At 39.8% G+C, this 21132-nt stretch overlaps 1 protein-coding gene across 3 annotated transcripts in view; it reads left to right on the forward strand.

The window, feature by feature from the left end:
- The window catches only part of LOC123973725 (transmembrane protein 163-like), a 66918-nt gene that overhangs the window by 38825 nt on the left and 6961 nt on the right, over positions 1–21132 (forward strand). For all 3 annotated transcript variants that reach the window (XM_046053973.1, XM_046053974.1, XM_046053975.1), the window contains exons 3-5: positions 11468–11511; positions 12755–12846; positions 15732–15828. In XM_046053973.1, the coding sequence (XP_045909929.1) occupies positions 11468–11511; positions 12755–12846; positions 15732–15828 (233 nt within the window). The remainder of the gene's footprint in view (positions 1–11467; positions 11512–12754; positions 12847–15731; positions 15829–21132) is intronic.

Genomic DNA, 21132 nt, shown 5'->3' on the forward strand with positions numbered 1-21132 from the left:
AATTATTTTCAAGGAACACAGACAGTTTACTTATAAAATTAATGTTGTAACATTTATGTCTACATGTATGAGAAAGTTTAATGTAATGCTTACTATGACATTTGTGACATTTTCTTCTTTGGGGCAAATCAACTTTTTCTTATTCAGAAAAGCAGGCACCATCAGTTTAAGGCAAGGCAAACGTATTTATATTGCACCTTCCAAACACTACAGTCATTCAAAGTGCTTTACAGACACAAAGATAGAAAAACAGATACAAAGGTATTTTATGAAATAAAGCTGATCAATGATGATTGATCAAATGATCAATGGATAATAAAATGAAGATTAAAACAATAAACATCTATCTGTCAAAATGCATTACATATGCAAGAAAGACAATACAAAAATAACAAAGAAAAAGACATATATATACATATATATTAAAACAATGAGATTAAAAGAGAAATGTATTGGACTGAGCTAAAAAACTCTGTCAGATAAATAGTGATAAATATGATTGTAAAGGTTTAAAAGGCCTCAGAGAACAGGAATGTTTTAAGACCTGACTTAAAGGACTGTAAGGTGCTAACCAGTCTCAGGTGTTTTGGTTTATTCCAGGCATGAGGAGCATAAAAACAGAAAGCTGCTCCTCCATGTTTTGTTCTTGTGAATGGAACTGCAAGCAGCCCAGCAGTCCATGTCCCCTCCTCCACTCTCTGAACCTCTCCCCTCCATTCCTCCCTTCCCTGTCCAGCTTACTCCCCTCTCTGGCCTTCTCCTTACCTGCCTCTGATCACCGTTCCCTTTTCATCATTACATTGTGCAAATAACGGACATACCGTTACCACATAGCTCAGAAATATCATGAACTTCTTTTGAATCACACAACTATACTTCAAACACTTTGCATCCCTTCCCTCATCTTGGAACCCTTAAGTGGTTTTCCTCAACACAGATGAGTGACCTCGATTAGATTGGAAGCTCAGAGAGTCGCTGATTGGCAGTTTTAGAGTAGCTCCTACAATCACTCTCAGATCTCTCTTTCTGTCTTCCTTTCTCTCACTCACTTCATCAATCACTCACTCTGTTTCTGCTGCTCCCTCGCCCACCCTGTCTCTCCGTCGTCTCACTATGGTTGCTTGTTTGTTTGTCCATCTGCACTGTCTGCCTCTTCCTTCATTTCTCTCCTCCTCATTCCCGTCCCCCAGATTATTCCTTTGCTCCTTGTGATGTAATTGAATTTCACATCCCTGAATTGAGCTCTTGCCCCTTGAGGAACAGAGAGGAGGACGTAATTACATCTTCTGTTTGAAATCATTCTTCTAATTTGATATGGACTTTTTTCATACAGACAAACGGTAGGGGTGGTTTGACAGGTGACTGAATGGAAAGTTGAAATCTGTATAGAGGGACAATTGGGCATGAGACCAGTTTATCAGTGTGGAGTTTGGTAGCTTAAACACATTTATACACTGATTGAAATTATTAACGCAACACTTTTGTTTTTGACCCCATTCATCATGAGCTGAACTGTAAGATGTAAGACTTTCTCTATGTACACAAAAGGCCTATTTCTCTCAAACATTGTTTACAAATCTGTCAAAATCTGTGTAAGTGAGCGCTTCTCCTTTGCCGAGATAATCCATCCACCTCACAGGTGTGGCATATCAAGATGCTGATCAGACAGCATGGCTATTGCACAGGTGTGCCTTAGGCTGGCCATAATAAAAGGCCACTTTGAAAATGTGAAGTTTCACCGTACTGGGGTGTCCGGAAACCAGTCAGTATCTGGTGTGACCACCATTTGCCTCACGCAGTGCAACACATTTCCTTCGCATAGAGTTCATCATGAGGTTGTTGATTGTGGTCTGTGGAACGTTGGTCCACTCCTCTTCAATGGCTGTGCGATGTTGCAGTCAGGTCGAGACCCCGATGAGGACGACGAGCATGCAGATGAGCTTCCCTGAGACAGTTCCTGACAGTTTGTGTAGAAGTTCTTTGGTTATGCAAACCGATTTTTGCAGCAGCTGTCCTGACCTTGGAGGTGCTGGATGTGGAGGTCCTGGGCTAGTGTGGTTACAAGTGGTCTGCGGTTGTGAGCCGGTTGGAAGTGCTGCCAAATTCTCTGAAATGCATTTGGATTTTGTTCAGTGTAGTTTCAGCAACATTGGGCCATAAGGACTTCTTGCCTTGCTGTTATGTCAATAGGTGGTACACTCCTTGCCCTGAAAGTTGAAACTGGATGTGGTAAGAGAGTGGGTCTTTCATTAGATTACCAGTTCTATACTTTTTATAGATAAAATAGCTCGTTACCATGGTTGTGCGTCTTGTGCTATTATCTTGCATTCTACTGACTTTCTTCTAGCAATAGTTCACTGTATTGCTGGCTCAGATGAAAGAATATCACGTGACACAGCTGTCCAATTCCTCCATTCCTGTTCTATTCTATTCTAAAAACATTTATTGAAAGTTTTATTCTTTTTACATGTTTATTTACAGCATCAAACGCTGAAATGTATATTGTAATGGGCAGTAAATTAATTATTGGGATAAAACTGGTAGTTGTATGTAAAATCAGACGCTGAGCACCCCCATATCAGTCGGCCCTAAAGTCTACTGACCCTGATGATGGCCTGACATTTCCTCTAGTGTCACCATTAATATTTTAGATTTTTAGTGAAATGTCTCAACAACTATTAGATGGATTGCCATTAAATTTGATTTGAATATTAATGTCCTCTCCGCGTCAATTGTAAAAACTTTGATGATCCTCTGAGTTTACAATTGCCGTCATCAGATGAACATTATAATTTGTCCTGCACTTTGGTTTATGACCAAATACCAAATGGCAACCTCTGGGTCCATCAAATGGCCACTTGAGGCTGGCTCCAAAAGCAAGTCAATCTCCATAGACCCAACGTTAACATTACATTAATTCATTTGAGGCTTTTATCCAAAGCAACTTACAATTGCTATACATGTCAGAGGTCACACGCCTCTGAAGCAACTAAGGGTTAAGTGTCTTGCTCAGGGACACATTGGTAGATTGAACCCGGGTCTTTCAGACCAAAGGCAGGCATCTAATCCATTGCACCATCAACACCAACATGGCCAATGTTACATCAGAAATGCAAAATTTAAATTATACAAGGCTTAAAGTTATGCACAATTAAGAAAGCAGCCGCTTTGAGTCACAGGTGGGTGCCCTCTCAGGGCTAACCACTAGGTGGTCCAGCAGCCAGGCTTCATTTGGCTCACTTAAGTGTGGTTTTGATGACATATAACATCTGTTTTATGTCAACGGTATGGAGTGTACACTGAAAGCTCCTTTCTCATGTAGTCTTGTAGCCTACATTTTATCAATGCACACAGCCTCAGGCAGAGGATAAAAAATAAATGAAGAACTATTGATACTTATATGAGTATTATAAACATTTTTATATTGTCTTGCTCGCAACACTCCAAACAGTTGGTTTGGTCTGGAATTAATGTCTGATGGTGCTTCGTCTATCTTCTGCTCTCATAATGAGTGCCAAGTGAGCAATGAGGAGAGAGAGAGTATGGGTGTTTAGAGTTGGCTCTGGTCCCTGGTTCTTGCATAACTCACTCATAATTAGGTTTTTACTGCTGCCAAGTCTTAACCATTGCTATGGCTATGCAGGTGTTGGCAGGACTTCTGAGTGGACTATAGGGAACAAAGAATAGAATAGGAATAGACACAATAGCCTCATGTCTGACAGCCATAAACTGCCATAATTGGCATATAAGGCTTAGGTTTAGCGTTTTCTTCAAACTTCCCGGCTATTTGGATCTACTAGTTGTAAGTATATTAGCACAAAACTATATTATGTTGGAGACACACACAGCACTCTATATTTCCCCCTCCTTTTCATTTCTCACTCCTCCTCATCTTTTTACACTCCAGTCTCTCTCCTCTACTCCTCCTGCCCCACCTTAAACCTCACATCCGGTTCTTTCTTCCTCTCTTCCTAGTCAGCTTCTGCTTCTCCTCATCTTTCCTCCTCCTTTTTGAATTCCCTCCTTCTTTTTATAGTACCTCCTCTGTCTCCCGCTGCCCTCTCCCTCTACCACTCCATTCCCTCCTCCTCTCCCTTGTTTCCCCAGTCTTGTTAGCACTGGTCACGCACGCTTGCCTCCCTGATTAACTAACTACCCAAAGGATGTTACACCGAATAGTGTCTGCTCTCCCCGAGAGAGGCATCGATTTGCTGGCAGGCGGTAACCACACAGACGGCTGGCACATCGAAATGAGCTTGAGAGCAGAAAATGGAAAAAAATAATAACGTCCGGAAGAAGAAAAAAACTGCTATTTCCAAATTAGTCGATACAAAACTGTACTGTGGTTTTTCAATGACTATGTTTAAATGAGGGCATATATGATGGATATGAAAGTAGAAATAAGCTATAAGCTGATGTAGATGAGGGGTGTTAAAGCTTCCCAAATGAGTTTCTAGACGAATGACACAGACAGAGAGAGAGGACATCTGTTCTTTCTGGAACTGAATACACTTTAAACATAGCACTTTGTGTGTGTGTGTGTGTCTGTGCATGTCTGTGTGTGCACAAAGTGCTTCCTCAGTGAAAGTGTTGATTAACGTTCCAACTGACTCACTGCGGTGCTTGGTAAGACGGAGGGTCAGATAAACGATTTATTATACAGTGAGAAATTCAGAGAAAAAAAGCAGACTCATGGGCTGATTTTCATCAAAGATGCAGAAGCAGTAAATATATTTGTAAATTTTCCATTTTCAGCTACTTTATAAAATGTTTTTGCACTCAACCAGTGAATCATATGCAGCTTAAAGATGTTTTACAACAATACAAGAAGAAAAAACTGAAAATTGTATAATCACACAGATAAATAAAATAAAAATCAAAACAATAATAATAAATTCTAAAGAACAATAAAATAAAAGGAAGCATAAATAAAGTCATACTGGCTGTAGACATACTCCCAAATATATCACACAATCAGGTAATCACAGATGGTCCAACATCTGGGAGCGGTTAAGCTTATGGTCTCTACTGTTGACCAGTCACCATGTCCAGGTGTATAAAGTGTAGTTCTGAATATGCAACAGTTTCAGTACGAGCTATTTGATTTTTCAGCACAAATTTCCATATTTAATCACTACAACTCATTTCCCAGTTAATATTAAGTCTGTGTGATAATGTCATCCACTCTAATTTATCTACAGTATTATGAGAAATAGTTTGAAGTTGCAAAGGATGACCTGTTGGTCCCAGACAAGGTGTAGTCAGGGAGTTTAGAATATATAGACAGTTTCAAGCCATGTCAAGATTTGACTTTCTTTCTGTAAAGGAAAGAAGTAGCCTACTCTATTAACTCAACATTAGGAGAGACGTTATATCTGCCTATAATCAAGCATCTGTTAAAAAGTTAAGAGTCGCATGTGTTCTTGCAGTGTGCACATTATACAGGATGAATACCACAAGTCTAACCCATGACAGTTTATGGGTTTCTCAGGCAGCAGGTTTGAAACCAGAAGCTGTCTTGGAATGTAGATGGTCACACATAAAGGCTTTTAGATCCAAGAACCAATTATCACCAATGTCACAACCCACCACATCATTGGATGTCCACCTGTTAATGTTTAATCACAGCAAAAATAACAAAATAGGTTTGAGGAAAGGATAGAGTCACCTTGTAGTTAACGACAGTATTGTCTTGACTCCTCTAACAACTAACAAGTAGGAAATTCTTAACAAGGGAGGCGATTAAGTGCCTCTGACCAAAGCACTTAGCATTAAAACCTACCCACCGGGGTGGGATTATGGATGTCTAGATCAGATCTTTAAAGCAGGGGTGGCCAACTAGTTAGACACCAAGGTCCAAACAATTGCCTGTTCAGTTTTTTAGGAACGACAACATCCTTGCTTGCCAGCGGCTCTTCATGAACTGATCATTATTAACATTTTAGTGAAAAATCAAAGAGCTGAATCAAAAGATACAATCCAATCGGAGTATATCATGTGTATGAATTGGTCCATCTAGGCTTAAAGATACCCCGTATAGAAAGAAAAGCCAAAGAGCGAGTCGGGTTTGCTACATGCAGTAAGTTAGTTTACCTAAAATTTGTTTGCAGTTTATAAAACATTGGATACCACCGGGTCTCAACTTATGCTCCTATTACTGCAATGATCTGAGTTCAACCTGTATGTCTCAACACAGGGCAGACGTTTGCGGCACTCTTTTTAGATCACAGTATTTAAACGTTAAGCCCTCACGTCAACAATTTTTCCTTGAGCTTTCAGCATTATATGCATACACCAACGAGTCTGTTCATTAGCTGTGAGACATGAGACATATTATAAAAAGCCAGCAGATTAACTAAAAGTGATTAGCTCAAATCAGAGCAACAGAAATCCAGATTATCTTTGTTTTTAAGCTATTAGTTGGTGTGGAAATACCGCTGTTTCCTGATACTTGGCTGTGTGCTAATGTGGTAAGAAACACAGTTATTTTTAGGACGTTTATATTACTACATGGACCCAGCAAAAAGCAAATAGTTCAAGTCAAGAAGAATCTGAATGAAGTGTCAGTTTTTCTGATAGCTCTGAAATCTTGAAAAAAGGAAATCTTAAGTGATGACCTTAAACACACAGTTCACACCAAAATATTAAAGATGCTTTTGTTGTTTTTTTTTTACAAGCATTGTTCTCTCTTGTTAAAAATGGATCAACTATGTGTGTTACTGATAATTAGCTTATTTAAAACTATTATAATGACACAGCACTAATACATGCTACAAGTTATTCTTTTTCAGGAAGTTAACTCTTGTGAAATGACAGTGCGGTAACAGAGGCGGGAGGAACCCCGATGTACAAATAGAAACACAAGTGCAGATTCCTTAGTCTCATGATGCGTTTGTGGTATTGACCTACAGACATACTTAATATGATTACCACGTGATTTCAGCTCCCTCGCTCCTTTTATTGATCATCTGTCTTAATTTCTTCCACATAGAACAGAACAGCGTTATGCAACATTTCTTGCTATTATCGGTTGGCAGATCAGCTAACAAGCAGCTTACAGCTTAATTTGACACCGCTCAAACTGAGAAAAGGAAATATGTTCAAGCAACGTGACAAAGGTACAGTAAAGTGAGGAGTTTCCAATTGTCTCATTGCCCTGTATTTGCTTTTTGAATTCACAGTAAAAGCACTCTGTCAGTTTGGCTCACTTTCTGGACTCTCCAGATGGGTCGGAGGCCTGGTGGAGCTGCAGAGATTCAGCTCTCCCTCTGTTTGTGAGAGAGAATGAAGCTTCGTACGTGAGAGAGAAGACAATCAGTAAAGAGGACGTGTTAGTGAGAAAGAGAGGGAGTCTGTGGGTGAAGGTCTCTAAGACAGAGCGAGACACAGGGACAGCATATGCATGTGAGTGCGTGTGGGCAGTCATGTGTTACACAACCAGCCTGACTAGCACCATATGCCTTGTATCAGGGGTCTGTCTGGGACTGCCCTCTCCTCTCCACTCCTTAATTCCTCCTTTCCACCTTCTCTCTATTGTTTCTTTTTTCCCCTTCCTGTTCGTCCCTTTCTTCCCCTTTTCTCTCTATTCTATCCCTTTTGCGTAATGGTGGTTCAGACTGAAGCTGCTCTTTTTCACATTAGTTATTTGTAACTTATGTTTAAATATTCCTTTGTGGCTGGTTAAATGCAACGTCACTCCGAGTCTGCCACTGTGGAGCAGTGAGCTCTAAAGAGAACGAATAAAAGACAAAGCAGCCAGAAAGGCCACCACTCAAACATGTGACAAGAGATGCTGAGATAGGGAGGAAGGGAAAGAAAGAAAGAGATATGTGTCAAAGGAAACCAGAATCTGATACAAAAAAGGAGGCCAGGAGAAAATATCAGGAAGGCGACAAAGACAAAGAATGAAGAGGGGAGAAAGAGAGAAGCAACATAAAAGCTCTGTAGTTCAAATCAACTACCAGCTTGGCCTCAAATCTCCTGTTACCATGGTGATTTAACTGCCGATATGCTGTCCCCTGAGATTCTGTCCTGAAAACACAGAGGGAGAGAGAGGGAGTGAGAGAGTAACACAAGGACAGAGGACAGAAGGGCAAAAAATCGCAGGTGGGCTAAACGAGGACTGCACTGCAATGAATGTACAATACCCTCTATCCCATTCAGGAAACCTTCATGCATCTAGCCAGGCTCGACGGAGCCTTCAAAAGGATTAGTAAATGTTAAAACATTTAATTATGTTAACATGTTTCACTCCCAAATCGTCACATATGGACGTCAGTTTGCAACACACTGGGGAAACCACTAGAGTCAGTTAACAACGCTAAACGTAGGTGTAGGATCTTTAACAGAAAAATCCATGTAAGGAGGTGGTCCGGATGGATGGTGGGCCAGAAGCCGAACTTTTACCCAAGACACCAATGTTTATTTCCTGTGTGAAACGAAAAGTCATCATTGAATGTTTTTATTTAAGTTACATAGGTCACTTAAGCTGCGTAAGTTTTGCAAGTTTTGCGAGTAACATTACTTAACTGGAGTAAGTTAAGTGACATAAGTAACCCAAACCATAACCTTTTCCTAAACATAAGCAAGTAGTTTTGATGCCTAAACCAGGGGCGATTCTAGGATCAGACCTTTAGGGGTGCTCAGAATGTAGCATGCAATGCCTTGCAAAATTGTTCACTAATCGGTGGAGAGAATAAGGAGGCCTACTTGAGAGGAGCTGGTGCAGAGCGGAGCGGGTCAGTCAAGGGTGTCACTTTGTGTTGAAAAGTGGTGGAGACATAAGGGTTCAGATTAGGGGCCTGATGATACATTTGGGTCATGAGACGTGACGATGCACGACAACAAGACAGGAACATTTTTAGCACTATTTAAATTAAATGTTTGCGGAAATATATGTGCGGGGGGTCTGGAGGTCCTCCCCCTGAAGATTTTGAGCATTAAACTGGTAATTTCCTGCATTCTGGAGACATTTTCTGCTCCAATTTACGGTGGAAATGTCTGTTTTTATATGAGGGAAAACTACATTGCATTGCATGTTTTCTTATTGTACAAATAAACCTTTCTCAAAGCATTTTCATTTGTTAGTTAACATTTATTGGTGTTGTTTTTCAGAACATTTTTAACATATGCTTTCAAAAAGTGGTGGGGCCAAAATCAGCCATTCCAAAATGTGGTGGGGACATGGCCCCCTGTGTAAGTGTCTATGACCCCTGTGGGTTCAGTGTTAGGGTCAGACAGCAGTGTGGAGCTGTAGGCTCGTGTTTATTCCCTCAGAGGAGGGAGGGTGTTGTGTTTACTAATTTAAGTGTTCAGTCTTGTGTTTTCACTTAAATCTTGTTACATGCTTGCTTTCTCTTTTAAGGAAGTAGTTTTCTGTTGCTGATTGAGTTTAATTTGTTAATAAAAATCTTTTATTTTGGTTGCACAGAATCTGTGGAGTTTAAAGTATTCTAACATTAAATTAAAACTAATTTCAAATATGCCCAGCGTAAGTTACAGTATACTACTACCAACATGTCATGTGTGCAGCCCGTCAGGGAGCTAAAATAGTTAAATATAATCAAAAACTACACACAGTCCCATAAAATAGAGCAGTGTGTGTGTATGTGTACATCTTCAGCTCTGTGTAGGCCTCTCCCTGGCTCAGCTTCCTCTGTGCTGGACTCTGCCTCTGCTGATTGTACAGCTGCATATGCATGAGAAGACCATCAGTAATAAATATGACTAACAATAGTACATTTTCTAATTCCAGCTCTACATATGAGTGCCTACTCAGCCCTGCACACTGCCCCTCTACCTGTCACTGTTTTTTTTGGTTTCATCATTCACTTCTCCTCCTCCTGCAGCTCCTCCATTTTCTTCTCTCCCTCCTCATCAACATGCCTGGGGTCATCCTCACCTTGTCCCTCTCCATCACTCCACTGATAACAGCTAATATACATACAGACACACAAAGATTCCTCACTTATAGAAGGATGTCTTGGAATGATAACAAACCGTTGTTTATTATATATATATATAATATAGCAAACCGGTGCAAAAGGTTTTGGATTAATGCTGCGTTCCAGGCAACTCGGAACTCGGAAATGTCCGATCTCCAACTAGAAAAACTATCCTGGAACGCCACCTGAAGTCGGATTTCCTACTTGTGAACTCGGAGAAAAAATATGTACCCCTACTTCACGAGTAGCAGCTGAATGACGTCACAAAACAATAGCAGCTCCCATGGAAGCACACACTGTAAATGGTAAACCATAAACTAAAAGGCAACAAAAAGTATATTTGCATGTATTTAAATTAATGTAGAAATATGTTAGGCCTATTAGGAAGCTGGCTATAGTAAAGACTCTCATAAAGTCATCTTCTCTGCATAAAAGTTATTGTTAAAAATGCCAGAACATTATGAAGTGTAACCTACAACACTGAATGACTTGAGGGTTACCAACTGATGTAGCTAGAGGGGTACACAGTTAACTAGTAACGTATAGGCTATTTATTTCAGTTGTTGCAGTTAAACAGCCGTCCTTTGAAGTAACACCTAAAACACTGCTGAGGGTGCTACTGTGTGTTACGGTCAGCCATGGTTTTTGTTCACTTTTGGCGTCATGCACGAAACTTCTGACTTCCGAACGCAGCATTAGTTTGGCCCAGACTGACACCCAAACAACGTTCCGCTGCAGCTGAGCGGTCCGCCAGCGCGGTCGTGGATCATTCAGCAAAACATTAGATACTGAAAAAATGTCAGTATTTAGGGACATTAAATATGTATGTTAATGTAAGAAAAGCCATAAGAAACTGTAGGTTTTTGGTTGTCCCTTCTCTTACTTCTTCAAAATCGCTAGAGGACAAAAAATAATTTTCAGAAAATAATGATAAATGATTGTATTATTTTTTTAGGGGTGCTTAGATGAAATTTATTAATTTTTCATCTTCTTGCATGAAAACATGAACTTTACTCCTATATAGACCCATGCAGCCTACAACAGTATCTAAAACTACATTAAATGCAAATACAAACTTACGCAAAATATAAAGGTGCACTAATCAATATATGTATAACTACCTGTAATGTGTCCTGCCTATGAACCCACAGAGAATTATGTCTCAACTCCTCAGTTCCCCTCAGCTCTATGGACTGATTTAATATCTTTGAGCTCATTGTTTTGGTTTTTCCTGGCTGCAACACTGTTGTTTCAGTTCACCAATCTCATCGCTGTAATGTTTTGTCATGTAATTATTTTGCATTTTACATTATTAACTTGAGATTTTATGTGCACAAAAGGCCTCATGTTTAAACATGAAGCATTGTATATGCAGATAAACATATCTGTAATGTAACTGGAAACATTTGACATTAATTGTCACATCTTGTAAATAAATGTTGTTATTATTGAACCATAAAAGTGACTACTGAAATAAAAAGGAATCAATCAGTACTAACTCCTCTCTCTCTCTCTCCACACAGCTGTATCATTTATGAGACACAGCGCGTCAGCCTTTGGATTTGCCGTGAGTTCCACCTGCCTTCTTCCAACCATTTGCATAGATCAATTAGAAATAACTTTGGTCCCTGTGATTTATTAATGACTCCTGTTACCAAAGTGTTATTGGTCCCTTTGTTTCCAAGGTAACAGGGCAGAGAAGAGGGAGGTCAGGTTGAATGATAAAATGCACTTTGTGTTTGCCCAATAGATCCGCTGGCTTTAACCAAAATAAAGCTTCTTATTACTTCTTATTATTTGGAGGAGGTGACTGAGAGTGCAATTAGTTTAAAAACAAGACTTAATAAGGCTGAAATGAAAATTAAACAAGACACACCCTGGGCCAGTGAGGGGAAATCTGATTAGCATAATGTGATTAAGATATTATAACCCATAAGCTTCAGTGCTAGCTATCTCTTTATTAGCGATTGGATTTTAATTAGCAAGTGCTGGGCTGTGTATGACAGCTTTAATAAAGTTAATAAATTGCTGTAACACAGAGGAGTTAGATCAAAGCAACTGATCATTGGTAGCTTTAGTTACTCTGATGTCGAAAGTCTACATTTTTCTTTTAGCTTTTCCAGGTACGTTATGTGACTTGACAATACAAATGATAATGATCTGCCATATTTTATGATACAGCTTCAGGGGAGTAAGACACTTTTTAGTCTTCGTTAAGAATGAATAACTTGTAAATGCAACACAGTCATAAATAATGTTGATGATAATGCTTATCACCTTGATTCCCCTGTGGCAATAAAACCTTAACTGAAATATCTGAATTGATTAATAACATAAAGTTCCTATAATACCAAGTGCTTCTATATTCTATTATATATATTACATTTTAAGTTAAATTATATTATATTTTATCACACAGCATCTTAATTTGAGATCATCTCCCCTGTGCTGGTAAAAAAACATGTGGTATTATTTTTTCCAACACCACAGATAAGATTGTGATATTTACAACATATGCCACAACACATACATTAGAGTGGTGTTTTCAGAAGCATTTCAGCAGCATCATCAGACAGTATCATGAAACACAAAACATACATTTAAAAATACAACATTTTGTGTGGTGTATCGAACACAAGAGCTGTTGCGGCTATGCAAACACAGAAGTGTTAACAACTTATCAAGCTGCTATTTGAAACGCACTATTTTCTTTCTGTCATTGTAAGTTAGATGTTACTACTGTAATAATTTGCAAATCAAGACCCTTTCCTCTCCTCCTTCGTTGCTCGGTTCTGCTGTTTCTGCTGTAGTTTGATGCTACGCTGGACGTCCTGTCATCAGTCATTGTCCTTTGGCGCTACAGCAATGCAGCAGCTGTGCACTCTGCACACAGAGAGTATATGTGAGTATATAAAAATGTGCTGAGTTTAATTAATGTTTGATTAATGATGAATATATGTGGTGTGATGCAATTTGGGTCACACTTCTCTACCTGCATCAACGCAAAAGAGCTTCTCTCACTTTATTATCATTGTTATTACTATTATACTATTATTTTCAATATTGTCAGTATTTTAATGGTTGGTTTCACTGGTAAAGACACTGCCACAATGAAGGTGATTGAAGTTGCAAGAGAAAACAACCTGGCCTGGTCGTTTTAGGCAGATTATATTGATCCCAGGAAAGGGGAAACTTGCAAGGGTTCTGTCTCTCAGGTGTTGTCACCCCAGCCTACCTGAAGCCCCAGATGGTACAGGGAGAAAGGAGGAGAGGAGAGATGAGGAAAATGCAAATGGTGACAAAGAGAGAAACTAACATACAGTTGTTGGTCCACCAGGCTCCACCAACAGCTTCAGTGCTCCCTGTCGTAGGTTCTTCGTAAGTCTCTGAACTCTACTGGGGCTACTGTTCTTTACATAGTGATCCCCCTCTTGTGTTTTGATGAGGGTGGAAAGTGCTGTCTAACACACTGTTCCAAGATCTCCCAAAGATGTTTAATTGGGTGAAGACTGTGAAGACCAATGATTGACATTATACTCATCAAAACATTCAGTGAATGAAGTCAGACCAGCCCGTGGGCTGCTAGTTGAATAGGCCTGTGTAATGGCTTCATTCCTTTGCCTTACAATCCATTCAGTTAATGCTCGTGTGTGTGACATGTTTTGATATTCTTCTGAAAAATAAATTACATAGAAGTTACATTCTGGTGGGGAAAAAAAATGTGTTTCCCGATTTTTCAACAGAAATCTGGAAAGCCAATTTCTTAAAACTGATCTGACAGATTAAATAATTTACTAATTATTATTATTTAGTTTTCATTTTACTCTATATCATCATTTGAGAGGGGTGGAGCATTATATTCCTACCTATTCCTAGTCCTTGTATATCACAGCTAAGCTTTCAGGGCTGCTGCAGCTCAGTTCAAGAAGTGGCTTTCAGATTGTACGGAGCCTTGTTCGTCTCACAACAGCACCTCTGCTTAGCTCAGAGGTGTCGCAGAGGATTAAAGACAGAGCTGCCACTTTACCATCTATTAATTCACACTCACAGTTACATACATACACACACACACACACATTAGCCCACACAACATTTTTTACACTTCTTATTATAATGTGAAGCCAAACATACAAAACCAGACAACACATATGCATGCATCTATCTACTCACACACAAGTATGACCAATGCAGTTTATGCTCACCCTTGTGGAGAAGGGCCCAGTTTCAGACTTCCTGTAGGCTGGTACATGTAAGTTAGTTTGTTATTTTTAATTCCTTTCATGCCAAACATCTGGCCCATCCCACATGGGAATACAAGCCACAGCTTTTTTTACAATAGCAATGTATGTAACAGTAGCACAAAAAAGTAAGAATAAGACAGAATAAGACTTTCCCAAACTGAGAGAATAGATACAGAGGCAAAAGAGTCAGAGAAATGGGGTGATATCACTGTAATACCCATTTGGAATAAGACTGGGAAAAAAGTCTTGGATGGAGAGTGTATATAGGCTAATTTGCATTCCCTAGCTATTTTTAATTTCATGTCATCTCTTCTCCCATTATATTTTTTAGCTATGGTATCTGCAGGTAATAACTACAGTTCCTTGGCAGTCTTGTTGATGTACCACTTTTTTATTTATGAATGCATGTTTTAGCACTTAACATTTCCATTTCCAGCTGGAACTCAATTTACAATCGGAGTGACTCTAAGTCATTTTCAAGTGTCTCGGACAAAAAGAATTTCTCAGAAATATGCAGCCTTAGTTTTGGTGTGACCAACCACCATCCAGATGAGTTAAGGATGAACACCACTTCACTGCACCTGTCAGACACCGTGTCTCTGTTCTGTGGAGAGATAGATGGGACACAGATATGGTAATTTGGGCCCAGCAGATGTGTCAGAGGAAGTGAGACTGAAAATAATCTAGCAACGGAGAGGTATTCAATGACCGTATCTTTTTCCATTGCTGCCAGAGCAAGTGAGTGTGCCTGTAGCCCCGCCCTCCAAACACATTCACCGCTTTAACCCCCATATTTTTTAATAAACAAACATCACAAAGTGTCACCCTCAAGCGATCTGTCGAAAGACGGCAAATTGTTTATTCTGCTTGCACACAGTGCCCCAAATAGACTGTAAACACTCAGCTGACATCTGACAAACACTGTGCTGTTTGGTTTTGAGATTAGATGTAGCTTATGTATCACTCAAATCAGGCATCAAGAGGTGCATTTTCAGTCTTCAGTTACTGCTGTAACATTATACATCATGCAGACACAATGTCATGTGGCTAATTTTACGTTTTATCATTAGCCTGGGAAACTGACTTCAATCTTTAGTGTGAATGAAGGGAATTGAAGCATCAGCTGGTGTACCACTACACTGCCACTGATAATGTTATTGTTAAATGTCTGGGGATGCCCTGGCTGTAAATCAAGCCAGTGGGCATGAGTTAAGGGCTGGATTATTTGTTCAACTGTTCCTTTTATATTTCATAGAGTTTTGTAAACAAACATTACTAGTTTGCCAGACTGCCAAAGGCCACTCATTTATAACTACTTATATCAGGATGCTTTGAACATTTGTTTGGGTCTTCCCTGCAGCAGGAAAATGATAAACGATCCTGATTCAAATGCAAGAGAATGTACAAGAACAAAGAGTCAGCTTCTTTAGATTATTTCTTTGGTTCAACCTTTAGGTAACTTCCTCATGCCAGGTTTAGCAAACAGATCGCACTGGCTGAAGCTAACTCCTAAAACTCTGCTCTCTGTCTGTTTGTCTGTCTGCAGAGCATGTGTAGTCCTTGGGGTTGTGTTCATTCTCTCCTCCCTGTGTATTATTGGAAAGGCCATCCATGATCTGGCTACCAGGGTGCCCCCGGAAGTGGTAAGGCGACAACACACACACACCAGCCCACTACTTTTAAAACTTTTGTTCATGTTCAACAATATTTTAGGAAAATACTTGCTGTTCAATGCTGACATAAAGTGCCAACACAAGAACTGTGTGACATCTATGTAGTTTGGATAAAGGTAAGTGTGGAGCTAACAGGTTTTACTTTGATGCTGCAGATGATAGTTTCTTCAACTTTCACTTTCAGCAGAAATCTGCCTTTAAACTTGAAAGAAATAATGATTTGATATTTATTATGATAGTCTTTTACTGATTTTTAAAATCTGATATGCCTATATGTCGGCTGATATTCTTTTCCCCCCTTATATTGAGAAACACATGACATAAACAAAGATATTCCCTAATATTTGTAATGTTGAGACCATACCAAGATACCGTGACATAATGCAGTTTAAAAAGAAACTTTATTCTTCTAAATAGTACTTTGAACAAAAGTCCAACAAAATATATTAAAGTTTTGATAAATAAGTGTCAAATGTATAAAACTACAGAAAACATTTTTAAAATATCTGTTAATAATTAATAATAATAATAATTATTGATATAATTTTTTTTAATGCAATAACATTTTTGCCAGGCCCTACCCTAAAGTGATATAAAACTGATATCAGACTGTAAATCATGTGTGTTAAAATTTCTGCGTTGCAGGGGTAAAGTCTTAAATTTGGCGGTTTTGATCCTGCTTCGGACATATATATATATATATATATATATATATATATACACACATATACACACACATGCTGTTTAGTTCAAGTTTCAAGGATTGCAAATGCCATGACAGCTGTTACCTTGTGCTTTGTGAAGACACAACTCACATGCTGCAATTCCCCCAACAATATCAATATGTGCTATGAGAAACGTGGCAAGCACAGGAGCATGTGAGTGTGAGTTCACTGCACAAATCACCCCACACACACACACACACACACTGTGTACACATGTTAACATCCATACACACCACACACACAGATTTGAACAAACAGGCATAATGAATGAAAATTTACAAGCGCCTGGAGTTCCATATGCACTCAATTTGAATCAATACAGTAAAAGTACACACACAGGAACACACACATACGCACACACCAGCAATTGTTGTGAGCAAAGTATCTTTTTATAGCCCTCTGCTGTGGCTCTTCTAACGTCAGAGTTTTTGTCTCCCTCCACCTGACTATTGTTCCTTTTGTCTTTTCGGAACACGCACACACACTTTCTTTCTAATGTCAACATCACTTCCCCCTCCACGTCTCTCTGGAGGTGTTAAGACTAGGAATAAGGTCCCAAAATAGTCTCATCTTTCTGTTGCTGGGCCACGGCCCAACTCTTCCATCGTTGCACTGTTTGGGGTGTGCCCATTGCATCCTTCCCAGTTCTGTGCTTTGAACCCTCCTATTTGGTTTGTAAATGATTTAACCCCGACCATCTGTCCATGTCACTAACCAGTGAAGCCGAGGCAGAGAAGAAAGAGAGATTTTTAAACTCCAAAAACACATAGTATCTTTTTAAGGTTCCTATTATTTACTTTCATTTAAAGCTTGATTTTGTTGCAGAGCCCAGCGGTGTTGCCCAAATATATCTTCACATGTCACTGTTGATGTTTTTAAACTCAATACTGAAGAAGCCTCTCTGAGTATCCCCAACCAGTCCAGTTGCCCTTGATTTTAACCTTCCTTGGATTGATAAACACACTTTTAAAACAGCATTGAGCTAAGAGGAAAGGTAAGACTTTAAAACAAAATCAGGGAAAGTATCTTAAAGGCACCCTGTGGAATTTTCTTGTAAACAAAAAATGCATTGCGTACATCCTTGAAGCAATTTTAAGCTCTTTTTACACAGAAAGCAAAGCACATTTTTGCCTTGTGTTATTTGCACAAATTTGACCACTGGAGTATTCACCTTGTGAGAATGCATCCTGGCCTGCATCATGTGGACATAATGCAGTATAAGGGCAGGATAAATACTTTGATTTCAGATGTTGTAATGTGCATGAATCTGTGCTAAACAAACCAAGTGTGTGTCTTCTTGACCATTTTTAAGTGCATGTTTGATGGTGTAGAAAATGAGTCACTGAAGCCCCTTTGACTGCAAATCAAAAGAGATGAAGCAGAGAGACAAGACGCAGGTTGAGGGCAGCAGCTAGTCTGCAGACTGCGTTTGATGCTCCAGTGCCATTATGTTAATAGAAAGTGGGTGTTAGGTCTCAGAGGAGCTTCCTGTCACCAGCAGGAGCCTGTTACTATGTCTTTCTTTTTGACATTCTCTCGCTTTTCTTCACCATCCTGCTCCCTTCTTTGTACCTTCTCTTTCAGTCTGGATTCTGACGCCTTTCTGTCTTTTCTAGCCCTGCTTTTTTATTTTTAAATAAAACTAATGTGTTTCTGCATAAGTGTTGTAAAAGAACAAGAAAACTGCAGATTCTGTACAGTACTGTGGTGGGCTATTCTTGGCATGTAATCTCCGTCTAATTGATTATCAATTTGTTTAACAGCCAAATCAGCCATCTGGCTCTGTCTTTTTATGTAAAATACTTTCACTTGGCATGGCTTGGTTGAAATTGAGGATGCAGGAGTTTAAGAATAGGTTCATCTCATTCTCTGTCTTATTTATCCAGTCTCTCTATACTTTCTTTCCTTACTCATCCATTATCTTTTGCTGCTCTCTTGCCGGTCTTTCATCATCATACCCAACCTCTTTCTCTGACCGCTCCCTACAAGCTCACCTAGCTCCCTCTCTTTCTCTGCATCCACCTCTGGGCTTTTTTGCAAAAACAGGCTTGTTCACTGAAGTCTTCATCAAACAGCAGTCAGAAGCAATTTATCCTACCAGCAGTGAGCTGTTTATATGCCCTGTTTGTATGTGTCTGCAGGACAGCGTGTGTGACTGAGAAAGCCAGATAGAAATCATGAAAAGAAAAAGAAAAAGGAACGTTTAAGAGCGAAAGTACACTCTGTTGATGGTGTCATGTGTTCTCTGGTTTCTTTTTCTGAGAGAGTTTCCTGTTCATGTAAATGTAACAGCAGCAATACAGTGTGAACATAGCTGAATGTTGCTAGCTTGAAGCACAGGGCTGTGTCACATTGCGTGTGGGCAGAGGGTGAAGAAAATCAGGAATCCCGATTCGCATCACGTCCTGGGTTCGCTGCTCTCATGGCAGGCTGTCTGTGTCTAGTGCCTGATTAAACACAGAGAGCTGAGATTGGCTCTCCCTGCCTCTGTGCTGGACAGAGAGAGGGCGACACACACCAGTGCAGCAAATACACACACAGTACATGTGTGTGTGCATGCAGTGACACGCTTTTACAAATGTTGTTCTCACATCTTGATTTCAGTAAGTCTTAAAAAGGTGGTATTATGCTCATTTTCAGGTTCAAAATCTTAATTAGGGGTTGTACCAGAACAGGTTTACATGGTTTAATTTTCAAAAAACACCATATTTTTCTCATACTGCACATTGCTGCAGCTCCTCTTTTCACCCTGTGTGTTGTACGCTCCACTCTTGAGCTACAGAGTGATGCAACTTACTTGTACAAAATATTTGTTGGGAGTTGCAAATGCGCACTTCCCAGGTAAGGACTACTAGCCAATCAGAACCAGAGAAGGGCGGGTCATAAGAAACAATGTAGTGTGATCCAAATCAAAGCCACTTCAGACTGCGACCGTAACCTAGAAGGTGGTATAAGAACACAACATCATTGTTCCACATCTTAACATAAACCGCTATAAAAATCACCATATCAATTTTACATAAATATTGGCCAAACAATTTGAACGTTTGCTCAGTAGCTTTCACATCTGGTTTAACGTAAGCATTATAGCTATAACTTTAGCTGTGTTAGCCAACATTTACAACAACTCTGCGCTTGAACAGTCTGTGAAGTTACCGTGTTTATTTTAAATATAATACACAACCAGTAAAGCATACTTGCAGGTTGTCCAAACAGAGTTGGAGTTGCATCGTCTTTTAGGACTAAACATTGAACTGTTGCCGGTGTTCTGACGATCTATGCTGCCTTGCCGAAAAATGCGACCATAGCGCAAATCGATAGACTCGACTCTACTCGGCCCTGCTCCGTTTTCCATTTCAGATAGTACAGTATCCACACAGCTTTCTCTTTTTTAAGTGAATAGTGAATATTCTCTCTGACCAATCAGCAGTCTGTCGTGTTACGTTTTAACGTGAAAACATGACAGACTGCTGATCTGTCTCCCTCAGCTTGCTTGGAACCTCGACGGAGGTGAGGTGATACGAAAAAAAGTACCTGGAAGCAGGTACAGGTACAACATTTCTACAATGGAAAACCAAACAAAGGCGAGTCGGAGCAAAAAGGCCTCCGCTCAGACTAGCTTGGTTAGAGGGCGTGCCTGACCCCACTAGCCGCTTGGCAAGCTTTAGGACGCGTTTTCATTGTGATGTCACAAGTAAAGGAAGTGAAGGGCTGGACTACAAACAAGCTGTTTTCAAGCGGTTCTGAGCAGAGCTTTCTGTGGGAGATGGGAACTCCCTTTGGGCTGGACTTTGGGCTTTTTCACTTTGCAAACCTGTTACATGCACAAAAAAGAAATATAACTAAATAAAGGAGAGGGGAAAAGCCTAAAAGCATAATACCACCTCTTTAATAACCAACACCTATCAATCTAAATAAGGACTCACCTAAAGAACTACAAGCAGTCCCTTTCTTGCCTCTTTCAGCCTGCTGAAAAAATACAATACATTATACAGCATCAGAGAGGGGCAGAGTATTAGTATACAGGTTAGAATACTGTTAATACTGTTCCTACACATCATCTTGTCACAAGATCTCTGACGTAATTGCTGACGTAATCTGCACTCTGCGCATGCGTTGGCGTCTGTAGCCACCTGTCGGAAGCTCAGTCTTAAACCGGACTCTTATCCAGTTTTAATCCACTCTTTTTTTTTCCGTTACATTTTTTATATCCTTTTTATTTAACTTAACTTTATTTAAGTTTTACGTGGGTTAAGGATTTTAGTCATCCGACATGGATTTTAAGCTAGATGACCGTAAAAACGCGATCAACGCTACTGATCGCAACAAAGCTCCGGTGACTATGATAGCCGAGATAACTCTGCCCCTTGAGGACTGCACACTCCTTAAGAAAGCGAACAAAAAGATTGCTGACCTTATGGAAGACATCCGACGACTTTCAGAGGAACTCAAAGAGAAAGATTCCCCGCTGACTGGCTTTATGGATGTGGCTTCAGTACAAGCCAAACAGATTGTTTCTCTTAGCGCAACCGCTAACATCCAGGACACC

This window comes from Micropterus dolomieu, linkage group LG07 (assembly GCF_021292245.1).
Source record: "Micropterus dolomieu isolate WLL.071019.BEF.003 ecotype Adirondacks linkage group LG07, ASM2129224v1, whole genome shotgun sequence".
Taxonomy (NCBI): domain Eukaryota; kingdom Metazoa; phylum Chordata; class Actinopteri; order Centrarchiformes; family Centrarchidae; genus Micropterus; species Micropterus dolomieu.